The sequence below is a fragment of the Oncorhynchus nerka genome, linkage group LG7, assembly GCF_034236695.1.
Source record: "Oncorhynchus nerka isolate Pitt River linkage group LG7, Oner_Uvic_2.0, whole genome shotgun sequence".
Lineage (NCBI taxonomy): Eukaryota > Metazoa > Chordata > Actinopteri > Salmoniformes > Salmonidae > Oncorhynchus > Oncorhynchus nerka.
Window position 1 is genome coordinate 96,983,919 of NC_088402.1, and position 27,815 is coordinate 97,011,733.

A 27,815-nucleotide genomic window follows, 5' to 3' on the forward strand; every position below is an offset into this window, starting at 1 on the left:
CTAGAGCTCTGGAAATGCAAATGCGCTACGCTAAATGCTAATAGTATTAGTTAAAACTCAAAAGTTCATTAAAATACACATGCAGGGTATCGAATTAAAGCTACACTCGTTGTGAATCCAGGCAACAAGTCAGATTTTTAAAATGCTTTTCGGCGAAAGCATGAGAAGCTATTATCTGATAGCATGCAACACCCCAAAAGACCCACAGGGGACGTAAACAAAATAATTAGCATTTCGGCGTTACACAAACCGCACAATAAAATAGAAAACATTCATTACCTTTCACCATCTTCTTTGTTGGCACTCCTAGATGTCCCATAAACACTATTTGGGTCTTTATTTCGATTAAATCGGTCCATATAAAGCCTAGATATCGTTATATGTAGACTGTGTGATAAACGAAAAAACATTGTTTCAAAACGTAACGTCATTTTTTAAATTCAAAAAGTCGACGATAAACTTTCACAAAACACTTCGAAATACGTTTGTAATGCAACTTTAGGTATTAGTAAACGTTAATAAGCGATAAAATTCATCAGGAGGCGATGTAAAGATCATTAGCTGTCCGTCTGGAAAAATGTCCGGCTAGAAACTCAACGAAAATATCCGGTCCTAGACCGGAGGAGATACGGTGTCCTGCATGTGTTTGACCAAGAAAAAACTCGAAGGGAAATGACAAGACTCTAGACACCGTGTGGAAGCTGTAGGTACTGCAACCTCAGTCAATTAATTGTGGTTCACGTTTATCAATGGGTTCAAGTAGCGCATGGATATATTTTCCCATTTTCAGTGATCAGTTTTTCCTGTGCTTTTCGATGTAAATGCCGTTCTGGTAAAGCCACAGCAGTGATTTAACCAGTTTTTTAAACGTCTGAGTGTTTTCTATCCACACAGACTAAGCAAATGCATATACTATATTCCTGGCATGAGTAGCAGGGCGCTGAAATGTTGCACGATTTTTAACAGAATGTTCAAAAAAGTAGAGGGTCGACTTAAGAGGTTAAACGTGATTTGCTCCAGGGTCGCCGTGCTACTATGGCTGACCCTGTAACACGACACCTTTTCACTGCACCTGTTCGGTGTATGTGACAAATAACACGTCCATTTGATGATGACGATGGTGGGTTTGTACCTGGTCCGTATGCGCGGGCCTTCTGGGGGTTGAGTTCGGGGATCAGGGAACAACATATTTCACCTGTCCGTTGTATGTGGCAATACATCTTTAATTTGTATTTGATACATTTAAGAGATCCTCAAGATGTTTCCTAATTACACAAAAAGGAGAAATGTTAATATCCTATTCAGAGGAGGCATGACCCAACCATTTGTGTGCACTGAGCCAAAAACATATTTTCAGTTGGCAATTGGTAAATTGGGACAGCAGGTTAGATACACTGGGACAGCAGGTTAGATAGACTGGGACAGCAGGTTAGATAGACTGGGACAGCAGGTTAGATAGATAGACTGGGACAGCAGGTTAGATAGACTGGGACAGCAGGTTAGATAGACTGGGACAGCAGTTAGATAGACTGGGACAGCAGGTTAGATAGACTGGGACAGCAGGTTAGGTAGACTGGGACAGCAGGTTAGATAGACTGGGACAGCAGGGTTAGGTAGACTGGGACAGCAGGTTAGATAGACTGGGACAGCAGGGTTAGATAGACTGGGACAGCAGGTTAGATAGACTGGGACAGCAGGTTAGATAGACTGGGACAGCAGGTTAGATACAAGCTGTCCTACTATAGCTACTCCATGCTGTCCTACTATAGCTACTCCATGCTGTCCTACTATAGCTACTCCATGCTGTCCTACTATAGCTTCTCCATGCTGTCCTACTATAGCTACTCCATGCTGTCCTACTATAGCTTCTCCATGCTGTCCTACTATAGCTACTCCATGCTGTCCTACTATAGCTACTCCATACTGTCCTACTATAGCTAATCCATGCTGTCCTACTATAGCTACTCCATGCTGTCCTACTATAGCTACTCCATGCTGTCCTACTATAGCTACTCCATGCTGTCCTACTATAGCTACTCCATGCTGTCCTGTCCTACTATAGCTACTCCATGCTGTCCTACTATAGCTACTCCATGCTGTCCTACTATAGCTACTCCATGCTGTCCTACTATATCTACTCCATGCTGTCCTGTCCTACTATAGCTACTCCATGCTGTCCTACTATAGCTACTCCATGCTGTCCTGTCCTACTATAGCTACTTCATATTGTCCTACTATAGCTACTCCATGCTGTCCTACTATAGCTACTCCATGCTGTCCTACTATAGCTACTCCATGCTGTCCTGTCCTACTATAGCTTCTCCATGCTGTCCTACTATAGCTACTCCATGCTGTCCTACTATAGCTACTCCATGCTGTCCTACTATAGCTTCTCCATGCTGTCCTACTATAGCTTCTCCATGCTGTCCTACTATAGCTTCTCCATGCTGTCCTACTATAGCTACTCCATGCTGTCCTACTATAGCTTCTCCATGCTGTCCTACTATAGCTACTCCATGCTGTCCTACTATAGCTTCTCCATGCTGTCCTACTATAGCTACTCCATGCTGTCCTACTATAGCTACTCTATGCTGTCCTACTATAGCTACTCCATGCTGACCTACTATAGCTACTCCATGCTGTCCTACTATAGCTACTCCATGCTGTCCTGTCCTACTATAGCTACTCCACGCTGTCCTACTATAGCTACTCCATGCTGTCCTACTATAGCTACTCCATGCTGTCCTACTATAGCTACTCCACGCTGTCCTGTCCTACTATAGCTACTCCATGCTGTCCTGTCCTACTATAGCTACTCCATGCTGTCCTACTATAGCTACTCCATGCTGTCCTGTCCTACTATAGCTACTCCATGCTGTCCTACTATAGCTACTCCATGCTGTCCTACTATAGCTACTCCATGCTGTCCTACTATAGCTTCTCCATGCTGTCCTACTATAGCTACTCCATGCTGTCCTACTATAGCTACTCCATGCTGTCCTGTCCTACTATAGCTACTCCATGCTGTCCTACTATAGCTACTCCATACTGTCCAACTATAGCTACTCCATGCTGTCCTACTATAGCTACTCCATGCTGTCCTACTATAGCTACTCCAAGCTGTCCTACTATAGCTACTCCATGCTGTCCTGTCCTACTATAGCTACTCCATGCTGTCCTACTATAGCTACTACATGCTGTCCTACTATAGCTACTCCAAGCTGTCCTACTATAGCTACTCCATGCTGTCCTACTATAGCTACTCCATACTGTCCTACTATAGCTACTCCAAGCTGTCCTACTATAGCTACTCCATACTGTCCTACTATCGCTACTCCATGCTGCCCTACTATAGCTACTCCATGCTGTCCTACTATAGCTACTCCATGCTGTCCTACTATAGCTACTCTATGCTGTCCTACTATAGCTACTCCATAATGCCCTACTATAGCTACTCCATGCTGTCCTGTCCTACTATAGCTACTCCATGCTGTCCTGTCCTACTATAGCTACTCCATACTGTCCTACTATAGCTACTCCATGCTGTCCTACTATAGCTACTCTATGCTGTCCTGTCCTACTATAGCTACTCCATGCTGTCCTGTCCTACTATAGCTACTCCATGCTGTCCTGTCCTACTATAGCTACTCCATGCTGTCCTACTATAGCTACTCTATGCTGTCCTGTCCTACTATAGCTACTCCATGCTGTCCTGTCCTACTATAGCTACTCCATGCTGTCCTACTAAAGCTACTCCATGCTGTCCTACTATAGCTACTCCATGCTGTCCTGTCCTACTATAGCTACTCCATGCTGTCCTACTAAAGCTACTCTATGCTGTCCTACTATAGCTACTCCATGCTGTCCTACTATAGCTACTCCATGCTGTCCTGTCCTACTATAGCTACTCTATGCTGTCCTACTATAGCTACTCTATGCTGTCCTACTAAAGCTACTCTATGCTGTCCTACTATAGCTACTCCATGCTGTCCTACTATAGCTACTCCATGCTGTCCTACTATAGCTACTCCATGCTGTCCTACTATAGCTACTCCATGCTGTCCTACTATAGCTTCTCCATGCTGTCCTACTATAGCTACTCCATGCTGTCCTACTATAGCTACTCCATGCTGTCCTGTCCTACTATAGCTACTCCATGCTGTCCTACTATAGCTACTCCATGCTGTCCTACTATAGCTACTCCATGCTGTCCTACTATAGCTACTCCATGCTGTCCTACTATAGCTACTCCATGCTGTCCTACTATAGCTACTGCATGCTGTCCTACTATAGCTACTCCATGCTGTCCTACTATAGCTACTCCATGCTGTCCTACTATAGCTACTCCATGCTGTCCTACTATAGCTACTCCATGCTGTCCTACTATAGCTACTCCATGCTGTCCTACTATAGCTACTCCATGCTGTCCTACTATAGCTACTCCATGCTGTCCTACTATAGCTACTCCATGCTGTCCTACTATAGCTACTCCATGCTGTCCTACTATAGCTACTCCATGCTGTCCTACTATAGCTACTCCATGCTGTCCTACTATAGCTACTCCAAGCTGTCCTGTCCTACTATAGCTACTCCATGCTGTCCTACTATAGCTACTCCATGCTGTCCTACAGACTAGGGTCTGTCTCTCTCTCTCTCTCTGGGATAGTGATGACACTAAGGGTCTGTCTCTCTCTCTAGGATGGGGATGACACTAAGGGTCTCTCTCTCTCTCTCTATGATGGTGAGGGTACTAAGGGTCTCTCTCTCTCTAAGAAGGTGAGGCTACTAAGGGTCTCTCTCTCTAGGATGGTGATGACACTAAGGGTCTGTCTCTCTCTCTGTAGGATGGTGAGAGTACTAAGGGTCTCTCTCTCTCTGGGATGGTGAGGGTACTAAGGGTCTCTCTCTCTAGGATGGTGAGATTCCTAAGGGTTTCTCTCTCTCTCTCTCTAGGATGGTGAGGGTACTAAGGGTCTCTCTCTAGGATGGTGAAGGTACTAAGGGTCTCTCTCTCTAGGACGGTGAGGGTACCAAGGGTCTGTCTCTCTCTCTCTCCTCTCTGGGATGGTGAGGGTACTAAGGGTCTCTCTCTAGGATGGTGAGGGTACTAAGGGTCTCTCTCTCTAGGATGGTGATGACACTAAGGGTCTGTCTCTCTCTCTAGGATGGTGAGGGTACTAAGGGTCTCTCTCTCTCTAGGATGGTGAGGGTACTAAGGGTCTCTCTCTCTAGGATGGTGAGGGTACTAAGGGTCTCTCTCTCTAGGATGGTGAGGGTACTAAGGGTCTCTCTCTCTAGGATGGTGAGGGTACTAAGGGTCTCTCTCTCTAGGATGGTGAGGGTACTAAGGGTGTCTCTCTCTAGGATGGTGAGATTCCTAAGGGTTTCTCTCTCTCTCTCTCTAGGATGGTGAGGGTACTAAGGGTCTCTCTCTAGGATGGTGAAGGTACTAAGGGTCTCTCTCTCTAGGACGGTGAGGGTACCAAGGGTCTGTCTCTCTCTCTCTCTGGGATGGTGAGGGTACTAAGGGTCTCTCTCTAGGATGGTGAGGGTACTAAGGGTCTCTCTCTAGGATGGTGATGGTACTAAGGGTCTCTCTATCTCTCTCTCTCTAGGATTGTGAGGGTACTAAGGGTCTCTCTCTCTCTCTCTCTAGGATGGTGATGACACTAAGGGTCTCTCTCTCTCTCTCTAGGATAGTGAGGGTACTAAGGGTCTGTCTCTCTCTCTCTAGGATGGTGAGGGTACTAAGGGTCTCTCTCTCTCTCTCTAGGATGGTGAGGGTACTAAGGGTCTCTCTCTCTCTCTCTAGGATGGTGATGACACTAAGGGTCTGTGTCTCTCTCTCTCTCTAGGATGGTGAGGGTACTAAGGGTCTCTGTCTCTCTCTAGGATGGTGAGGGTACTAAGGGTCTGTCTCTCTCTCTGTAGGATGGTGAGAGTACTAAGGGTCTCTCTCTCTCTGGGATGGTGAGGGTACTAAGGGTCTCTCTCTCTAGGATGGTGAGATTCCTAAGGGTTTCTCTCTCTCTCTCTCTCTAGGATGGTGAGGGTACTAAGGGTCTCTCTCTAGGATGGTGAAGGTACTAAGGGTCTCTCTCTCTAGGACGGTGAGGGTACCAAGGGTCTGTCTCTCTCTCTCTCCTCTCTGGGATGGTGAGGGTACTAAGGGTCTCTCTCTAGGATGGTGAGGGTACTAAGGGTCTCTCTCTCTAGGATGGTGATGACACTAAGGGTCTGTCTCTCTCTCTAGGATGGTGAGGGTACTAAGGGTCTCTCTCTCTCTAGGATGGTGAGGGTACTAAGGGTCTCTCTCTCTAGGATGGTGAGGGTACTAAGGGTCTCTCTCTCTAGGATGGTGAGGGTACTAAGGGTCTCTCTCTCTAGGATGGTGAGGGTACTAAGGGTCTCTCTCTCTAGGATGGTGAGGGTACTAAGGGTGTCTCTCTCTAGGATGGTGAGATTCCTAAGGGTTTCTCTCTCTCTCTCTCTAGGATGGTGAGGGTACTAAGGGTCTCTCTCTAGGATGGTGAAGGTACTAAGGGTCTCTCTCTCTAGGACGGTGAGGGTACCAAGGGTCTGTCTCTCTCTCTCTCTGGGATGGTGAGGGTACTAAGGGTCTCTCTCTAGGATGGTGAGGGTACTAAGGGTCTCTCTCTAGGATGGTGATGGTACTAAGGGTCTCTCTATCTCTCTCTCTCTAGGATTGTGAGGGTACTAAGGGTCTCTCTCTCTCTCTCTAGGATAGTGAGGGTACTAAGGGTCTGTCTCTCTCTCTCTAGGATGGTGAGGGTACTAAGGGTCTCTCTCTCTCTCTCTAGGATGGTGAGGGTACTAAGGGTCTTTCTCTCTCTCTCTAGGATGGTGATGACACTAAGGGTCTGTGTCTCTCTCTCTCTCTAGGATGGTGAGGGTACTAAGGGTCTCTGTCTCTCTCTAGGATGGTGAGGGTACTAAGGGTCCGTTTCTCTCTCTCTCTCTAGGGTGGTGAGGGTACTAAGGGTCTCTCTCTCTCTCTAGGATGGTGAGGGTACTAAGGGTCTCTCTCTCTAGGATGGTGAGGGTACTAAGGGTCTCTCTCTCTATATAGGATGGTGAGGGTACTAAGGGTCTCTCTCTCTAGGATGGTGAGGGTACTAAGGGTCTCTCTCTCTCCCTAGGATGGTGAGGGTACTAAGGATCTCTCTCCCTAGGATGGTGAGGGTACTAAGGGTCTCTCTCTCTCTCTCTAGGATGGTGAGGGAACTCCAGTAGATGTCCAGGTGAATGATAACGGTAATGGAACGTACACCTGCAGTTACACCCCCAAGAAACCCCTCAAACACACTGTCATGGCGTCCTGGGGCGGGGTCAACATACCGGACAGTCCCTTCAGGGTGAGCACATACTTACAGGCTTCTAGGAAAAATGGGGGCTTCAGCTTTACCCACACATACAAACTGCTAAATGGGGGCTTCATCTTTACCCACACATACAAACTGCTAAACGGGGACTACAGCTTTACCCACACATACAAACTTATTTTCCTCTCTCCCTCCCTAATCATTTCTACATTTTTCTCATTGTGTGTGTTGTGTGTGTAGATGTCGATCGGGGCAGGCTGCCACCCTAACAAGGTGAAGGTGTCAGGTCCTGGTGTGGCTAAAACAGGGCTGAAGGCTTTTGAACCAACTTCCTTCACTGTGGACTGTGCTGAGGCAGGTCAAGGTAAGTCCTGTACACTACACCAGCCCCTTCACTGTGGACTGTGCTGAGGCAGGTCAAGGTAAGTCCTTTACACTACACCAGCCCCTTCACTGTGCCCTATTCTGATGCTCTTCCCTTCTCCTTAAAGTGTGCACTCGTTCACTTCCCTTCACAGATTGAGGAGGAATCTAATGAAAGACTAACCATAATACATCATAGCATTATGCCATTTAGCTTTTATCCAAAATGACTTACAGTTATGCCTGCATACATTTTACATATGGGTGGCCCCGGGAATCGAACCCACCTCCCTGGTGTTACAAGCACCATGTTCTGCTAACTGACCTACAAAGATCAAACCCACTACCCTGGTGTTACAAGTACCATGCTCTGCTAACTGACCTACAAAGATCAAACCCACTACCCCGGTGTTACAAGTACCATGCTCTGCTAACTGACCTACAAAGATCAAACCCACTACCCTGGCGTTACAAGCACCATGCTCTGCTAACTGACCTACAAAGATCAAACCCACTACCCTGGTGTTACAAGTACCATGCTCTGCTAACTAACCTACAAAGATCAAACCCACTACCCTGGTGTTACAAGCACCATGCTCTGCTAACTGACCTACAAAGATCAAACCCACTACCCTGGTGTTACAAGCACCATGCTCTGCTAACTGACCTACAAAGATCAAACCCAGTACCCTGGTGTTACAAGCACCATGCTCTGCTAACTGACCTACAAAGATCAAACCCACTACCCTGGTGTTACAAGTACCATGCTCTGCTAACTAACCTACAAAGATCAAACCCACTACCCTGGTGTTACAAGCACCATGCTCTGCTAACTGACCTACAAAGATCAAACCCACTACCCTGGTGTTACAAGCACCATGCTCTGCTAACTGACCTACAAAGATCAAACCCACTACCCTGGTGTTACAAGCACCATGCTCTGCTAACTGACCTACAAAGATCAAACCCACTACCCTGGTGTTACAAGCACCATGCTCTGCTAACTGACCTACAAAGATCAAACCCACTACCCTGGTGTTACAAGCACCATGCTCTGCTAACTGACCTACAAAGATCAAACCCACTACCCTGGTGTTACAAGCACCATGCTCTGCTAACTAACCTACAAAGATCAAACCCACTACCCTGGTGTTACAAGCACCATGCTCTGCTAACTGACCTACAAAGGCCCAGTTCATCATATGAACAATATGGAAACAAATGTTTATGACACTGGAAGCAAACGTTTTAAATCGACTGGTATCTTCGCCAAGTGTATTAACTGTGTGTGTGTTTGTGCGTTACAGGTGACATCAGTATCGGTATAAACTGTGTGTGTGTGTGTTCCCCCCAGGTGACATCAGTATCGGTATAAACTGTGTGTGTGTGTGTTCCCCCCAGGTGACATCAGTATCGGTATAAAGTGTGTGTGTGTTCCCCCCAGGTGACATCAGTATCGGTATAAAGTGTGTGTGTGTGTGTGTTCCCCCCAGGTGACATCAGTATCGGTATAAAGTGTGTGTGTGTGTGTGTTCCCCCCAGGTGACATCAGTATCGGTATAAAGTGTGTGTGTGTGTGTTCCCCCCAGGTGACATCAGTATCGGTATAAAGTGTGTGTGTGTTCCCCCCAGGTGACATCAGTATCGGTATAAAGTGCTCTCCAGGTGTGGTGGGACCGGCGGAGGCAGACATCGACTTCGACATCATCAGGAACGACAACGACACGTTTACCGTTAAATACACCCCGCCAGGCGCTGGTAGTTACACCATCATGGTGCTGTTTGCTGACCAGGTGGGTAGAGTGTTTACGGTAGTACACCATCATGGTGCTGTTTGCTGACCAGGTGGGTAGAGTGTGTTTATGGTAGTACACCCCTGCCAGGCGCTGGTAGTTACACCATCATGGTGCTGTTTGCTGACCAGGTGGGTAGAGTGTGTTTACAGTAGTACACCCCTGCCAGGCGTCGGTAGTTACACCATCATGGTGCTGTTTGCTGACCAGGTGGGTAGAGTGTGTTTACGGTAGTACACCCCACCAGGCACTGGTAGTTACACCATCATGGTGCTGTTTGCTGACCAGGTGGGTAGAGTGTGTTTACAGTAGTACACCCCCGCCAGGCGCTGGTAGTTACACCATCATGGTGCTGTTTGCTGACCAGGTGGGTAGAGTGTTTACGGTAGTACACCATCATGGTGCTGTTTGCTGACCAGGTGGGTAGAGTGTGTTTACGGTAGTACAACCCTGCCAGGCGCCGGTAGTTACACCATCATGGTGCTGTTTGCTGACCAGGTGGGTAGTGTGTGTTTACGGTAGTACACCCCCGCCAGGCGCTGGTAGTTACACCATCATGGTGCTGTTTTCTGACCAGGTGGGTAGAGTGTTTACGGTAGTACACCATCATGGTGCTGTTTGCTGACCAGGTGGGTAGAGTGTGTTTACGGTAGTACACCCCTGCCAGGCGCTGGTAGTTACACCATCATGGTGCTGTTTGCTGACCAGGTGGGTAGAGTGTGTTTACGGTAGTACACCATCATGGTGCTGTTTGCTGACCAGGTGGGTAGAGTGTGTTTACGGTAGTACACCCCTGCCAGGCGCTGGTAGTTACACCATCATGGTGCTGTTTGCTGACCAGGTGGGTAGAGTGTGTTTACGGTAGTACACCATCATGGTGCTGTTTGCTGACCAGGTGGGTAGAGTGTGTTTACGGTAGTACACCCCTGCCAGGCGCTGGTAGTTACACCATCATGGTGCTGTTTGCTGACCAGGTGGGTAGAGTGTGTTTACAGTAGTACACCCCCGCCAGGCGCTGGTAGTTACACCATCATGGTGCTGTTTGCTGACCAGGTGGGTAGTGTGTGTGTGTGTGTGTGTGTGTGTGTGTGTGTGTGTGTGTGTGTGTGTGTGTGTGTGTGTGTGTGTGTGTGTGTGTGTGTGTGTGTGTGTGTGTGAGAGGTGTTGTGTGTTTGTATAGTATGTATGCTGTTCACTAAACCTCGAGTCAGTGTCAAGTCCCAAGTCCCTACATTTACTAAGTCTGGCATCTGTATACTTGAGTCAGTGTCAAGTCCCAAGTCCCTACATTTACTAAGTCTGGCATCTGTATACTTGAGTCAGTGTCAAGTCCCAAGTCCCTACATTTACTAAGTCTGGCATCTGTATACTTGAGTCAGTGTCAAGTCCCAAGTCCCTACATTTACTAAGTCTGGCATCTGTATACTTGAGTCAGTGTCAAGTCCCAAGTCCCTACATTTACTATGTCTGGCATCTGTATACTTGAGTCAAAGTCAAGTCCCAAGTCCCTACACATCAGAGTGGCTAGTTAAATAATACTGTAGGTGCATTTGAAAAAGCGGGCTCGACTACTACAACACCGTGTGTATATATGTGACCGACCAGCTCGATCTGGTCTTATGTAGCAACATTTGAAATGGTGTTTTTTCATTGGATAAAAGTAGAGACTCAGAGCTAGAAAATGGTATATCATACACTACAGTTGAGGAACAATGGGAAAGTTATTCTGCTTTGAAAGTGGATAAACTTTTGAGAAAATGGCCCTTTAATGTTTTGGTACCTACTGGAGAGCTCCTCTTTGTCTCCACCCATTCAACATCGTTCACACCCTCTTAAGCATTAGCCCCACCCATTCAACATCGTTCACACCCTCTTAAGCATTAGCCCCACCCATTCAACATCGTTCACACCCTCTTAATCCTTAGCCCCACCCATTCAACATCGTTCACACCCTCTTAAGCATTAGCCCCACCCATTCAACATCGTTCACACCCTCTTAAGCCTTAGCCCCACCTCTTTAAGGATTCACATGTGAGGCTGTGTACTAAACAACCAAAAATGTCAAGACTAAAGGCTGGTTTATACTACGGGTGAGTTCGTAAATTCAATCTGAAAGGCCAGAGTGTGCTCTGGGTGTTCATAAACTCAGGAAGTTGTCAAATTGTCCATTCGTAAAATCAGAGTGATTCGCTCTCGGAGCGTTCAGAGGTCACACTGTGCTCTGAAATCGGAGTAGATAGACAGAATTAACAATGTCCATTGAGAACGCACAATGAATACACCACTTAGCTAAGAATGACGTGAATAATCCAGTCAATAAACGCTGGGTAGTTAGGTGTATTATAGTTAATATAATGCCTGGCAAGGATAGCGTAGCTAACACACCGGTACATACTGCTGTAATGCTATGCGGTTTGTAAGGATAGCGTAGCTAACACACCGGTACATACTGCTGTAATGCTATGCGGTTTGTAAGGATAGCGTAGCTAACACACCGGTACATACTGCTGTAATGCTATGAGGTTTGTAAGGATAGCGTAGCTAACACACCGGTACATACTGCTGTAATGCTATGCGGTTTGTAAGGATAGCGTAGCTAACACACCGGTACATACTGCTCTAATGCTATGCGGTTTGTAAGGATAGCGTAGCTAACACACCGGTACATACTGCTGTAATGCTATGCGGTTTGTAAGGATAGCGTAGCTAACACACCGGTACATACTGCTGTAATGCTATGCGGTTTGTAAGGATAGCGTAGCTAACACACCGGTACATACTGCTGTAATGCTATGCGGTTTGTAAGGATAGCGTAGCTAACACACCGGTACATACTGCTGTAATGCTATATGGTTTGTAAGGATAGCGTAGCTAACACACCGGTACATACTGCTGTAATGCTATGCGGTTTGTAAGGATAGCGTAGCTAACACACCGGTACATACTGCTCTAATGCTATGCGGTTTGTAAGGATAGCGTAGCTAACACACCGGTACATACTGCTGTAATGCTATGCGGTTTGTAAGGATAGCGTAGCTAACACACCGGTACATACTGCTGTAATGCTATGCGGTTTGTAAGGATAGCGTAGCTAACACACCGGTACATACTGCTGTAATGCTATGCGGTTTGTAAGGATAGCGTAGCTAACACACCGGTACATACTGCTGTAATGCTATGCGGTTTGTAAGGATAGCGTAGCTAACACACCGGTATATACTGCTGTAATGCTATGCGGTTTGTAAGGATAGCGTAGCTAACTTATTTGAAAAGTCATTACGTTATTACATTGCTCAAAAGTTTCTTAACATTTGTGGTAATTAGATAAGGCAATGCATTTGTATCCGCTCTCGTCAGACTTCGGCTGAATGTCTTCCGCCCTTTTCTTCAATTCTGAAAACGTTAGTGCGGTTAGTATGAGTAATGTCGCCTCTCTGTGTTCCAGACCATCCCCATGACTCCCATCAGTATCAAAGTTGACCCGTCACATGATGCCAGCAAGGTCAAGGCCGAGGGACCAGGACTCAACCATACTGGTGAGTCACACACACACGGTACACACTCACCATTTCATCCACCAGAGATGACTAACCCTTCCCTGTTCCATGGCCTCTCTCCCCTCCCTCCAGGTGTGGAGTTGACCAAGCCGACCCACTTCACAGTAAACACCAAGGCTGCAGGTAAAGCCAAGCTGGACGCTGTGTTCTCCGGCCCGGCTAAAGGAGAGACGGTCAAGGACTTTGAGATCATCAACAACCCCGATAACACCCATACGGTCAAGTACACCCCTGTCCAGCAGGGTGTTCTGGGAGTGGCCCTCACCTACGGAGGAGATTCTATTCCCAAGAGTCCCTTCTCCATCCCCGTGGCACCAAGCCATGACCTCAGCAAGATACAAGTGGCTGGACTGGGTGATAGTATGTACACTATAAAAACAAAAAAAAATACTTTTATTTTTATTTTCATTAACTAGGCAAGTCAATTAAAAACAAATTATTATTTACAATGACAGCCTACCCTGGCCAAACACCGAAGACGCTGGGCCAATTGTGCACTTTGTGTAGTGGTTGAAAAATTTGTTTTATGACTCCAACCTAAGTCTATGTAAATTTCCGACTTCAAATGTATATAGAATGCAGTGTATTTAGTTTTTTTAGTACAGTATGTAGTGTAGATAGATAGTGATATAGTATATTTAGAATGTATAGTATGTAATTGAGATAGATAATGATATAGTATATACAGTGGGGAGAACAAGTATTTGATACCATGCCGATTTTGCAGGTTTTCCTACTTACAAAGCATGTAGAGGTCTGTAATTTTTTATGATAGGTACACTTCAACGGTGAGATACGGAATCTAAAACAAAAATCCAGAAAATCACATTGTATGATTTTTAAGTCATTCATATTGCATGACATAAGTATTTGATACATCAGAAAAGCAGACCTTTATATGTGGTACAGAAACATTTGTTTGCAATTACAGAGAAAATACGTTCCTACATTCCTGTAGTTCTTGACCAGGTTTTCACACAGTGCAGCAGGGATTTGGCCCACTCCTCCATACAGACCTTCTCCAGATCCTTCAGGTTTCGGGGCTGTCGCTGGGCAATATGGACTTTCAGCTCCCTCCAAAGATGTTCTATTGGGTTCAAGTCTGGAGACTGGCTAGGCCACTCCAGGACCTTGAGATGCTTCTTATGGAGCCACTCCTTAGTTGCCCTGGCTGTGTGTTCCGGGTCGTTGTCATGCTGGAAGACCCAGCCACGACCCATCTTCAATGCTCTTACTGAGGGAAGGAGGTTGTTGGCCAAGATCTTGCGATACATGACCCCATGCATCCTCCCCTCAATACGGTGCAGTCGTCCTGCCCCCTTTGCAGAAAAGCATCCCCAAAGAATGATGTTTCCACCTCCATGCTTCACGGTTGGGATGGTGTTCTTGGGGTTGTACTCATCCTTCTTCTTCCTCCAAACACGGCGAGTGGAGTTTAGACCAAAAAGCTCTATTTTTGTCTCATCAGACCACATGACCTTCTCCCATTCCTCCTCTGGATCATCCAGATGGTCATTGGCAAACTTCAGACGGACCTGGACATGCGCTGGCTTGAGCAGGGGGACCTTGCGTGCGCTGCAGGATTTTAATCCATGACGGTGTAGTGTGTTACTAATGGTTTTCTTTGAGCTGTGGTCCCAGCTCTCTTCAGGTCATTGACCAGGTCCTGCCATGTAGTTCTGGGCTGATCCCTCACCTTCCTTATGATCATTGATGCCGCACGAGGTGAGATCTTGCATGGAGCCCCAGACCGAGGGTGATTGACCGTCATCTTGAACTTCTTCCATTTTCTAATAATTGCCTATTGTCCGGATTAAATGTCATGAATTGTGAAAAACCGAGTTTAAATGTAGTTGGCTAAGGTGTATGTAAACTTCCGACTTCAACTGTATACTATAGATAATATATCATTACATACTATATACAATATACTATCTAAACTATGTACTATATATACCATAGATATGTCAGAATTGTTCAGAGAGCCGATTCGTTACCTGCAATATAACATCAATTTATTTAATTGTTTTTATGAACTCCAGTCCAGAGTTATAATAATTTATTATTAGGCTGAACATACCCTCGTAAAACGGACCATCCTACCGATCCTTGACTTCGGCGATGTCATTTACAAAATAGCCTCCAACGCTCTACTCAGCAAACTGGATGTAGTCTATCACAGTGCCATCTGTTTTGTCACCAAAGCCCCATATAATTCCCACCACAGCAGGGTTTCTCAAACTCGGTCCTGGGCCCCCACCTGGGTGCGCTTTTTGCTTTTGCCCTAGCCCTTGATGACAAGTTAGTTATTTAAATCAGCTATGTAGTGCTAGGGCAAAAACCAGTTAGCCAGTTTAGCGTGAGCTAGACTACCCAGGAAAGTCAATTTGGCAACATGTTGTATTTTCACGTGGGAAGAGGGAACATATATGGGACAAATTCAAATGTTTTAGCACCACACAAATAAGGGACAGTTCTGAGCTCCACACACTCTTAATGCTTTATATCTGCCTCACACCTCACATTCCTCAATCTATCTCTTCTCTTCTTTATCTCTATCTCCTCTATATATTTTCATCTCTCCTCTTCTCTCTCTTGTCTATCTCCTCTATATATTTTCATCTCATCTCTTCTCTTCTTTATCTCTATCTCCTCTATATATCTTCATCTCTCCTCTTCTCTCTCTTGTCTATCTCCTCTATATATTTTCATCTCATCTCTTCTCTTCTTTATCTCTATCTCCTCTATATATCTTAATCTCTTCTATATCTCTTCTCTTCCATATCTATGTCTCTTCTCTTCTATATCTCCATTTCTTCTCTAAAATATCTCTCCTCTTTTATCTCTTCTATATCTCTATCTCTTCCTTTATTTCTCTATCTGTGTAGAGATGACGGTGGGTAAGGACCAGGAAGTGACTGTGAAGTGTGAAGGAGCAGGAGTCCAGGGGAAAGTCTGGGCCAATGTTACAGGGCCTTCTGGGAAACCTGTCACCAGCAAGGTAGGGACGTAGATTGATCTTTTTTTTTCTCATTTTAACTCTCTTTTTAAAAACTGCATTACAATTATATGTTTATAAATGCTTTGTTGCGTTTTTAAAAAGCTTCATTACAGTTATATGTTCATTGTTAAAAATGTTGTGCTAAAACCAATGTTGAAAGGTGCTTTACAAATAGACAATGATGAAGGTTGTTATTCATTTGAACGTTAATGTTCTGATTATTCAGGTGAAGGCAGGTCTTAAACCAGAGACCAGTCAAGTGAAGTTTATCCCTTGGGAGGCGGGGCCATACCAGGTGGAGCTGACCTTTGACGGAGCTCCGATCCCAGGATCCCCCTTCAACCCCACCGCCTATCCCCCCACCGACGCCACCAAGGTAAACACAATCTCTAACTGCTGACCTCTAACCCCTGGTCTCTAAACCCTGACCCTTAAACCTGTATGTCCTGTCCCCCCCCCCCGTCAGGTGAAGTGTTCCGGCCCAGGTTTGGAGCATGCCAAAGTGGGAGAGACTGGGGAGTTTGTGGTGGACTGTACCAACGCGGGTCCAGCTGAGCTGACCATAGAGATCATCAGTGACAGCGGGACAGAGGCAGAGGTCCACATCCAGGATAACGGAGACGGAACCTACACCATCACCTACATCCCCCGGTACCCCGGCTCCTACACCCTCACCATCTGCTACGGGGGGCAGGATGTACCCAACTTCCCCGCCTCCCTGACTGTGGAGCCCGCGGTCAACACCAGCGGAGTCCGCGTGTTCGGACCGGGAGTAGAGGGCAAAGGTCAGAGAGTGTTCTGTCCCCTATGTAGATAGAGTTATTAAAGTGAATATGCATAGATAATAAACAAAGAGTGGCAGCAGTGTAAAAGATTAAAAAGGGGGGGGGGGGCAATGCAAATAGTCTGTGTAGCAATTTGATTAGATGTTCAGGAGTCTAATGGCTTGGGGGTAGATGCTGTTTAGAAGCCTCTTGGACCTAGACTTGGCGCTCCAGTACCGCTTGTTGTGCAGTAGTCTTTGACAATTTTTAGGTCCTTCCTCCGACACTGCCTGGTGTAGAGGTCCTGGATGGCAGGCAGCTTAGCCCCAGTGATGTACTGGGCCATACGTACCACCCTCTATAGGGTCTTCCTCTGACACCGCCTGGTGTAGAGGTCCTGGATGGCAGGCAGCTTAGCCCCAGTGATGTACTGGGCCATACGCACAACCTTCTGTAGTGCCTTGCAGTCAGAGGCTGAGCAGTTGTCATACCAGGCAGGGACGCAACCAACCATGCTCTCAATGGTGCAGCTGTAGAACCTTTTGAGGATCTGAGGACCAATGCCAAATCTTTTCAGCCTCCTGAGGGGGAATAAGTTTTGTCGTGCCCTCTTCATGACTGTCTTGGTGTGCTTGGACCATGTTAGTTTGTTTGGTGATGTGGACTCCAAAGAACTTGAAGCTCTCAACCTCCTGGGCGTGCTCGGTCCTCTTTTTCCTGTAGTCCACCAACATCTCCTTTGTCTTGATCACGTTGAGGGAGATATTGTTGTCACCACACGGCCATTCCTGCCTTTTCAATCTATCCTTTTGTGAAGTGCAGCCGGGAACTAGTTCTGTACAATGGCGAGTGGTGTGGTGGATAAACCATCATTGTAGAAATCTCCAGTTTGGGAAATGTTTCGCTTCCCAGTAGAATACAACGGCAATGAACAGAAAGAGTATGTCTCCATGCTCAATGAGAATAGCCTATGCAGCTGCCAACACCTCGAACATGTTGACACATTTACGCCAACATTACACCAGTATTCCATCGGATCAAGACAGAAATACGATAAAACAACTGCATTCAAGCTTCTCAGCTGATTCTGACCTTGCCAGAGAAATTACAACAGTGATAGGTATGTTTATAGTTGTTGAGAAGAATAAGGGTTTTTAGTACATCGTGAAAGAACTCGAGAGGCATTACGAACTTCCCCCCTCTCGCACTCATTTCATTAAACAGGTAGTGCCTGCACTATATAAGCAAGCGAAAGCTGAAGTTGTCAATAAATTGGCAAATGCACTTTGTGTTGCGCTTACGATGGCTGGACCTCCAGGCTACAGTTGAAGTCGGAAGTTTACATACACCTTAGCCAAATACATTTAAACTCAGTTTTTCATAATCCCTGACATTTAATCCAAGTAAAAATTCCCTGTCTTAGGTCAGTTAGGATCACCACTTTATTTTAAGACTGTGAAATGTCAGAATAATAGTAGAGAATGATTTATTTCAGCTTTTATTCCCAGTGGGTCAGAAGTTTACATACACTCAATTAGTATTTGGTAGCATTGCCTTTAAATGGTTTAACTTGGGTCAAATGTTTCAGGTAGCCTTCCACAAACTTCCCACAATAAGTTGGGTGAATTTTGGCCCATTCCTCCTGACAGAGCTGGCGTAACTGAGTCAGGTTTGTAGGCCTCCTTGCTTACACACGCTTTTTCAGTTCTGCCCACAAATTTTATATAGGATTGAGGTCAGGGCTTTTTGATGGCCACTCCAACACCTTGACTTTGTTGTCCTTAAGCCATTTTGCCACAACTTTGGAAGTATGCTTGAGGCCATTGTCCATTTGGAAGACCCATTTGAGACCAATCTTTAACTTCCTGACTGATGTCTTGAGATGTTGCTTCAATATATCCACATAATTTCCCTGCCTCATGATGCCATCTATTTTGTGAAGTGCACCAGTCCCTCCTGCAGCAAAGCACCCGCACAACATGATGCTGCCACCCCCATGTTTCACAGTTTTTCCTCCAAACATAACGATGGTCATTATGGCCTAACAGTTCTATTTTTGTTTCATCAGACCAGAGGACATTTCTCCAAAAAGTTTGATCTTTGTCCCCATGTGCAGTTGCAAACCGTAGTCTGGCTTTTTTATGGTGGTTTTGGAGCAGTGGCTTCTTCCTTGCTGAGCGGCCTTTCAGGTTATGTCGATTATAGGACTCATTTTACTGTGGATATAGATACTTTCGTACCTGTTTCCTCCAGCATCTTCACAAGGTCCTTTGCTGTTGTTCTGGGATTGATTTGCACTTTTCGCACCAAAGTACGTTCATCTCTAGGAGACAGAACGCGTCTCCTTCCTGAGCGGTATGAATTTTGAAGGTAGGCCTTGAAATACATCCACAGGTATGCCTCCCAATTGACTCAAATGATGTCAATTAGCCAATCAGAAGCTTCTAAAGCCATGACATAATTTTTGGGAATTTTCCAAGCTGTTTAAAGGCACAGTCAATTTAGTGTATGTAAACTTCTGACCCACTGGAATTGTGATACAGTGAATTATAAGAGGTTGACAATTGTTAGAAAAATTACTTGTGTCATGCACAAAGTAGATGTCCTAACCGACAACTATAGTTTGTTAACAAGACATTTGTGGAGTGATTGAAACACTTAGGTTGGAGTCATTAAAACTAGTTTATGTAAACTTCTGACTTTAACTGTATCCATCACATCACCCCGGAAATAGAAGTACCATGCTACAGACAAGCCCCCCTTTATGAGAGACACACAAGTGTACAGATTTTGGTCTTTGTAAGAAAACTTTATAGCACAGGCCTATACAATGTCTGAGCCATGTTGAGATATTGATTTCACACGCAAATTGCACTTTCCTCTAGTGGTGGTGTTGATGAGTAAAGCATAGCTTCTTACTCTAGTGGTGTTGTTGATGAGTAAAGCATAGCTTCTTACTCTAGTGGTGGTGTTGATGAGTAAAGCATAGCTTCTTACTCTAGTGGTGGTGTTGATGAGTAAGCATAGCTTCTTACTCTAGTGGTGGTGTTGATGAGTAAGCATAGCTTCTTACTCTAGTGGTGGTGTTGATGAGTAAAGCATAGCTTCTTACTCTAGTGGTGGTGTTGATGAGGAAAGCATAGCTTCTTACTCTACTGGTGTTGATGAGTAAAGCATAGCTTCTTACTCTAGTGGTGGTGTTGATGAGTAAAGCATAGCTTCTTACTCTCGTGGTGGTGTTGATGAGTAAAGCATAGCTTCTTACTCTACTGGTGTTGATGAGTAAAGCATAGCTTCTTACTCTAGTGGTGGTGTTGATGAGTAAAGCATAGCTTCTTACTCTAGTGGTGGTGTTGATGAGTAAGCATAGCTTCTTACTCTAGTGGTGTTGATGAGTAAAGCATAGCTTCTTACTCTAGTGGTGGTGTTGATGAGTAAGCATAGCTTTTTACTCTAGTGGTGGTGTTGATGAGTAAAGCATAGCTTTTTACTCTACTGGTGTTGATGAGTAAAGCATAGCTTTTTACTCTACTGGTGTTGATGAGTAAAGCATAGCTTCTAACTCTGGTGGTGTTGATGAGTAAGCATAGCTTTTTACTCTACTGGTGTTGATGAGTAAAGCATAGCTTCTTACTCTAGTGGTGGTGTTGATGAGTAAGCATAGCTTCTTACTCTACTGGTGTTGATGAGTAAAGCATAGCTTCTTACTCTAGTGGTGGTGTTGATGAGTAAAGCATAGCTTCTTACTCTACTGGTGTTGATGAGTAAAGCATAGCTTCTTACTCTACTGGTGTTGATGAGTAAAGCATAGCTTCTTACTCTGGTGGTGTTGTTGATGAGTAAAGCATAGCTTCTTACTCTAGTGGTGGTGTTGATGAGTAAAGCATAGCTTCTTACTCTAGTGGTGGTGTTGATGAGTAAAGCATAGCTTCTTACTCTAGTGGTGGTGTTGATGAGTAAAGCATAGCTTCTTACTCTAGTGGTGTTGTTGATGAGTAAAGCATAGCTTCTTACTCTAGTGGTGGTGTTGATGAGTAAAGCATAGCCTTTTACTCTGGTGGTGGTGTTGATGAGTAAAGCATAGCCTTTTACTCTGGTGGTGTTGTTGATGAGTAAAGCATAGCTTCTTACTCTAGTGGTGGTGTTGATGAGTAAAGCATAGCTTCTTACTCTAGTGGTGGTGTTGATGAGTAAAGCATAGCCTTTTACTCTGGTGGTGTTGTTGATGAGTAAAGCATAGCTTCTTACTCTGGTGGTGTTGTTGATGAGTAAGCATAGCCTTTTACTCTGGTGGTGTTGTTGATGAGTAAAGCATAGCTTCTTACTCTAGTGGTGGTGTTGATGAGTAAAGCATAGCTTCTTACTCTAGTGGTGGTGTTGATGAGTAAAGCATAGCTTCTTACTCTACTGGTGTTGATGAGTAAAGCATAGCTTCTTACTCTGGTGGTGTTGATGATGAGTAAAGCATAGCTTCTTACTCTAGTGGTGTTGTTGATGAGTAAAGCATAGCTTCTTACTCTACTGGTGTTGATGAGTAAAGCATAGCTTCTTACTCTAGTGTTGGTGTTGATGAGTAAAGCATAGCTTCTTACTCTAGTGGTGTTGTTGATGAGTAAGCATAGCTTTTTCCTCTGGTGGTGTTGATGAGTAAAGCATAGCTTTTTACTCTGGTGGTGTTGTTGATGAGTAAAGCATAGCTTTTTACTCTGGTGGTGTTGTTGAGTAAGCATAGCTTTTTACTCTACTGGTGTTGATGAGTAAGCATAGCTTTTTACTCTACTGGTGTTGATGAGTAAGCATAGCTTTTTACTCTGGTGTTGTTGATGAGTAAGCATAGCTTTTTACTCAGGTGTTGTTGATGAGTAAGCATAGCTTTTTACTCTGGTGTTGTTGATGAGTAAAGCATAGCTTCTTACTCTGGTGTTGTTGATGAGTAAGCATAGCTTCTTACTCTAGTGGTGGTGTTAATGAGTAAAGCATAGCTTCTTACTCTAGTGGTGGTGTTGATGAGTAAAGCATAGCTTCTTACTCTGGTGGTGTTGATGAGTAAAGCATAGCTTCTTACTCTAGTGGTGGTGTTGATGAGTAAAGCATAGCTTCTTACTCTAGTGGTGGTGTTGATGAGTAAAGCATAGCTTCTTACTCTGGTGGTGGTGTTGATGAGTAAAGCATAGCTTCTTACTCTAGTGGTGGTGTTGATGAGTAAAGCATAGCCTTTTACTCTGGTGGTGTTGTTGATGAGTAAAGCATAGCTTCTTACTCTGGTGGTGTTGTTGATGAGTAAGCATAGCCTTTTACTCTGGTGGTGTTGTTGATGAGTAAAGCATAGCTTCTTACTCTAGTGGTGGTGTTGATGAGTAAAGCATAGCTTTTTACTCTGGTGGTGTTGATGAGTAAAGCATAGCTTCTTACTCTAGTGGTGGTGTTGATGAGTAAAGCATAGCTTCTTACTCTACTGGTGTTGATGAGTAAAGCATAGCTTCTTACTCTACTGGTGTTGATGAGTAAAGCATAGCTTCTTACTCTGGTGGTGTTGTTGATGAGTAAAGCATAGATTCTTACTCTAGTGGTGGTGTTGATGAGTAAAGCATAGCTTCTTACTCTAGTGGTGGTGTTGATGAGTAAAGCATAGCTTCTTACTCTAGTGGTGGTGTTGATGAGTAAAGCATAGCTTCTTACTCTAGTGGTGTTGTTGATGAGTAAAGCACTCTAGCTTCTTACTCTGGTGGTGGTGTTGATGAGTAAAGCATAGCCTTTTACTCTGGTGGTGGTGTTGATGAGTAAAGCATAGCTTCTTACTCTAGTGGTGGTGTTGATGAGTAAAGCATAGCTTCTTACTCTAGTGGTGGTGTTGATGAGTAAAGCATAGCTTCTTACTCTAGGTGGTGTTGCAGCTGATGAGTAAGCATAGCCTTTTACTCTGGTGGTGTTGTTGATGAGCAAAGCATAGCTTCTTACTCTAGTGGTGGTGTTGATGAGTAAAGCATAGCCTTTCTAGTGGTGGTGGAGCAAAGGTGTTGTGGTGATGAGTAAAGCATAGCTTCTTACTCTGGTGGTGTTGATGATGTAAAGCATAGCTTCTTACTCTAGTGGTGTTGTTGATGAGTAAAGCATAGCTTCTTACTCTACTGGTGTTGATGAGAGTAAAGCATAGCTTCTTACTCTAGTGGTGGTGTTGATGAGTAAAGCATAGCTTCTTACTCTAGTGGTGTTGTTGATGAGTAAAGCATAGCTTCTTACTCTGGTGGTGTTGATGAGTAAAGCATAGCTTTTTACTCTGGTGGTGTTGTTGATGAGTAAAGCATAGCTTTTTACTCTGGTGGTGTTGTTGAGTAAGCATAGCTTTTTACTCTGGTGGTGTTGATGAGTAAAGCATAGCTTTTTACTCTGGTGGTGTTGTTGATGAGTAAAGCATAGCTTTTTACTTACTCTAAGCATAGCTTTTACTCTGGTGGTGTTGATGAGTAAAGCATAGCTTTTACTCTACTGGTGTTGATGAGTAAGCATAGCTTTTACTCTAGTGTTGTTGATGAGTAAAGCATAGCTTTTACTTAGTGGTGGTGTTGATGAGTAAAGCATAGCTTCTTACTCTGGTGGTGTTGATGAGTAAAGCATAGCTTCTTACTCTAGTGGTGGTGTTGATGAGTAAAGCATAGCTTCTTACTCTAGTGGTGGTGTTGATGAGTAAAGCATAGCTTCTTACTCTAGTGGTGTTGATGAGTAAAGCAAACTCTAGTGGTGGTGTTGATGAGTAAAGCATAGCTTCTTACTCTACTGGTGTTGATGAGTAAAGCATAGCTTCTTACTCTAGTGGTGGTGTTGATGAGTAAAGCATAGCTTCTTACTCTAGTGGTGTTGTTGATGAGTAAAGCATAGCTTCTTACTCTAGTGGTGTTGATGAGTAAAGCATAGCTTCTTACTCTAGTGGTGGTTGATGAGCAAAGCATGCTTCTTACTCTACTGGTGTTGATGAGTAAAGCATAGCTTCTTACTCTAGTGGTGGTGTTGATGAGTAAAGCATAGCTTCTTACTCTAGTGTGGTGTTGATGAGTAAAGCATTTTCACCTGGTGTTGTTGATGAGTAAGCATAGCTTTCACTCTGGGTGGTTGATGAGTAAAGCATAGCTTCTTACTCTGGTGGTGTTGATGAGTAAAGCATAGCTTCTTAGTGGTGGTGTTGATGAGTAAAGCATAGCTTCTTACTCTGGTGGTTGTTGATGAGTAAAGCATAGCTTCTTACTCTAGTGGTGGTGTTGATGAGTAAAGCATAGCTTCTTACTCTAGTGGTGTTGTTGATGAGTAAAGCATAGCTTCTTACTCTAGTGGTGGTGTTGATGAGTAAAGCATAGCTTTTACTCTAGTGGTGGTGTTGATGAGTAAAGCATAGCTTCTTACTCTGTGGTGGTGTTGATGAGTAAAGCATAGCTTCTTACTCTAGTGGTGGTGTTGATGAGTAAAGCACTGGTGTTGATGAGTAAAGCATTTCTTACTCTAGTGGTGGTGTTGATGAGTAAAGCATAGCTTCTTACTCTAGTGGTGGTGTTGATGAGTAAAGCATAGCTTCTTACTCTACTGGTGTTGTGAGTAAAGCATAGCTTCTTACTCTAGTGGTGGTGTTGATGAGTAAAGCATAGCTTCTTACTCTAGTGGTGGTGTTGATGAGCAAAGCATAGTGGTGTTGATGAGTAAAGCATAGCTTCTTACTCTAGTGGTGGTGTTGATGAGTAAAGCATAGCTTCTTACTCTAGTGGTGTGTTGATGAGTAAAGCACTCTACTGGTGTGCTTCTTACTCTAGTGGTGGTGTTGATGAGTAAAGCATAGCTTCTTACTCTAGTGGTGTTGATGAGTAAAGCATAGCTTCTTACTCTAGTGGTGGTGTTGATGAGTAAAGCATAGCTTCTTACTCTAGTGGTGGTGTTGATGAGTAAAGCATAGCTTCTTACTCTAGTGGTGGTGTTGATGAGTAAAGCATAGCTTCTTACTCTAGTGGTGGTGTTGATGAGTAAAGCATAGCTTCTTACTCTAGTGGTGGTGTTGATGAGTAAAGCATAGCTTCTTACTCTAGTGGTGGTGTTGATGAGTAAAGCATAGCTTCTTACTCTAGTGGTGGTGTTGATGAGTAAAGCATAGCTTCTTACTCTGGGTGGTGTTGATGAGTAAAGCATAGCTTCTTACTCTAGTGGTGGTGTTGATGAGTAAAGCATAGCTTCTTACTCTAGTGGTGTTGATGAGTGCATAGCTTCTTACTCTAGTGGTGGTGTTGATGAGTAAAGCATAGCTTCTTACTCTAGTGGTGGTGTTGATGAGTAAAGCATAGCTTCTTACTCTACTGGTGTTGATGAGTAAAGCATAGCTTCTTACTCTAGTGGTGGTGTTGATGAGTAAAGCATAGCTTCTTACTCTAGTGGTGGTGTTGATGAGTAAAGCATAGCTTCTTACTCTAGTGGTGGTGTTGATGAGTAAAGCATAGCTTCTTACTCTAGTGGTGGTGTTGATGAGTAAAGCATAGCTTCTTACTCTGGTGGTGTTGATGAGTAAAGCATAGCTTCTTACTCTAGTGGTGGTGTTGATGAGTAAAGCATAGCTTCTTACTCTACTGGTGTTGATGAGTAAAGCATAGCTTCTTACTCTAGTGGTGGTGTTGATGAGTAAAGCATAGCTTCTTACTCTAGTGGTGGTGTTGATGAGTAAAGCATAGCTTCTTACTCTACTGGTGTTGATGAGTAAAGCATAGCTTCTTACTCTAGTGGTGGTGTTGATGAGTAAAGCATAGCTTCTTACTCTAGTGGTGGTGTTGATGAGTAAAGCATAGCTTCTTACTCTAGTGGTGGTGTTGATGAGTAAAGCATAGCTTCTTACTCTACTGGTGTTGATGAGTAAAGCATAGCTTCTTACTCTAGTGGTGGTGTTGATGAGTAAAGCATAGCTTCTTACTCTAGTGGTGTGTTGATGAGTAAAGCATAGCTTCTTACTCTGGTGGTGTTGATGAGTAAAGCATAGCTTCTTACTCTAGTGGTGGTGTTGATGAGTAAAGCATAGCTTCTTACTCTAGTGGTGGTGTTGATGAGTAAAGCATAGCTTCTTACTCTAGTGGTGGTGTTGATGAGTAAAGCATAGCTTCTTACTCTAGTGGTGGTGTTGATGAGTAAAGCATAGCTTCTTACTCTAGTGGTGTGTTGATGAGTAAAGCATAGCTTCTTACTCTAGTGGTGGTGTTGATGAGTAAAGCATAGCTTCTTACTCTAGTGGTGGTGTTGATGAGTAAACCATAGCTTCTTATGGTGTTGATGAGTAAAGCATAGCTTTTACTCTGGTGGTGTTGATGAGTAAAGCATAGCTTCTTACTCTAGTGGTGTTTGATGAGTAAAGCATAGCTTCTTACTCTAGTGGTGGTGTTGATGAGTAAAGCATAGCTTCTTACTCTAGTGGTGGTGTTGATGAGTAAAGCATAGCTTCTTACTCTACTGGTGTTGATGAGTAAAGCATAGCTTCTTACTCTACTGGTGTTGATGAGTAAAGCATTTCTTACTCTACTGGTGTTGATGAGTAAAGCATAGCTTCTTACTCTGGTGGTGTTGATGATGAGTAAAGCATAGCTTCTTACTCTAGTGGTGGTGTTGATGAGTAAAGCATAGCTTCTTACTCTACTGGTGTTGATGAGTAAAGCATAGCTTCTTACTCTAGTGGTGGTGTTGATGAGTAAAGCATAGCTTCTTACTCTAGTGGTGGTGTTGATGAGTAAAGCATAGCTTCTTACTCTAGTGGTGTTGATGAGTAAAGCATAGCTTCTTACTCTAGTGGTGGTGTTGATGAGTAAAGCATAGCTTCTTACTCTAGTGGTGGTGTTGATGAGTAAAGCATAGCTTCTTACTCTACTGGTGTTGATGAGTAAAGCATAGCTTCTTACTCTAGTGGTGGTGTTGATGAGTAAAGCATAGCTTCTTACTCTCTTGATGAGTGGTGGTGTTGATGAGTAAAGCATAGCTTCTTACTCTAGTGGTGGTGTTGATGAGTAAAGCATAGCTTCTTACTCTACTGGTGTTGATGAGTAAAGCATAGCTTCTTACTCTAGTGGTGGTGTTGATGAGTAAAGCATAGCTTCTTACTCTAGTGGTGGTGTTGATGAGTAAAGCATAGCTTCTTACTCTAGTGGTGTTGATGAGTAAAGCATAGCTTCTTACTCTACTGGTGTTGATGAGTAAGCATAGCTTCTTACTCTACTGGTGTTGATGAGTAAAGCATAGCTTCTTACTCTAGTGGTGGTGTTGATGAGTAAAGCATAGCTTCTTACTCTAGTGGTGGTGTTGATGAGTAAAGCATAGCTTCTTACTCTACTGGTGTTGATGAGTAAAGCATAGCTTTTTACTCTGGTGGTGTGTTGATGAGTAAAGCATAGCTTCTTGGTGTTGATGAGTAAAGCTAGTGGTGGTGTTGATGAGTAAGCATAGCTTCTTACTCTACTGGTGGTGTGATGAGTAAAGCATAGCTTTTACTCTGGTGTCTTACTCTGGTGTTGTGATGAGTAAGCATAGTGTTGTTGATGAGTAAAGCATAGCTTCTTACTCTACTGGTGTGTTGATGAGTAAGCATAGCTTCTTACTCTAGTGGTGGTGTTGATGAGTAAAGCATAGCTTCTTACTCTAGTGGTGGTGTTGATGAGTAAAGCATAGCTTCTTACTCTGGTGGTGTTGATGAGTAAATAGCTTCTTACTCTAGTGGTGTTGATGAGAGTAAAGCTCTCTAGTGGTGGTGTTGATGAGTAAAGCATAGCTTCTTACTCTGGTGGTGTTGATGAGTAAAGCATAGCTTCTTACTCTAGTGGTGGTGTTGATGAGTAAAGCATAGCTTCTTACTCTAGTGGTGGTGTTGATGAGTAAAGCATAGCTTCTTACTCTAGTGGTGTTGATGAGTAAAGCATAGCTTTTACTCTGGTGGTGTTGATGAGTAAGCATAACTCTACTGGTGTTGATGAGTAAAGCTTCTTACTCTACTG

General features: G+C 44.2%; 1 protein-coding gene across 1 annotated transcript in view; it reads left to right on the forward strand.

Annotated features, from left to right (window-relative positions):
- The window catches only part of flna (filamin A, alpha (actin binding protein 280)), a 264,701-nt gene that overhangs the window by 78,790 nt on the left and 158,096 nt on the right, over positions 1–27,815 (forward strand). The window contains 8 exon segments of the mRNA XM_065021021.1: positions 7,233–7,376; positions 7,584–7,707; positions 9,339–9,499; positions 12,945–13,035; positions 13,129–13,416; positions 15,945–16,057; positions 16,284–16,433; positions 16,524–16,842. Coding sequence (XP_064877093.1) covers positions 7,233–7,376; positions 7,584–7,707; positions 9,339–9,499; positions 12,945–13,035; positions 13,129–13,416; positions 15,945–16,057; positions 16,284–16,433; positions 16,524–16,842 — 1,390 coding nt within the window.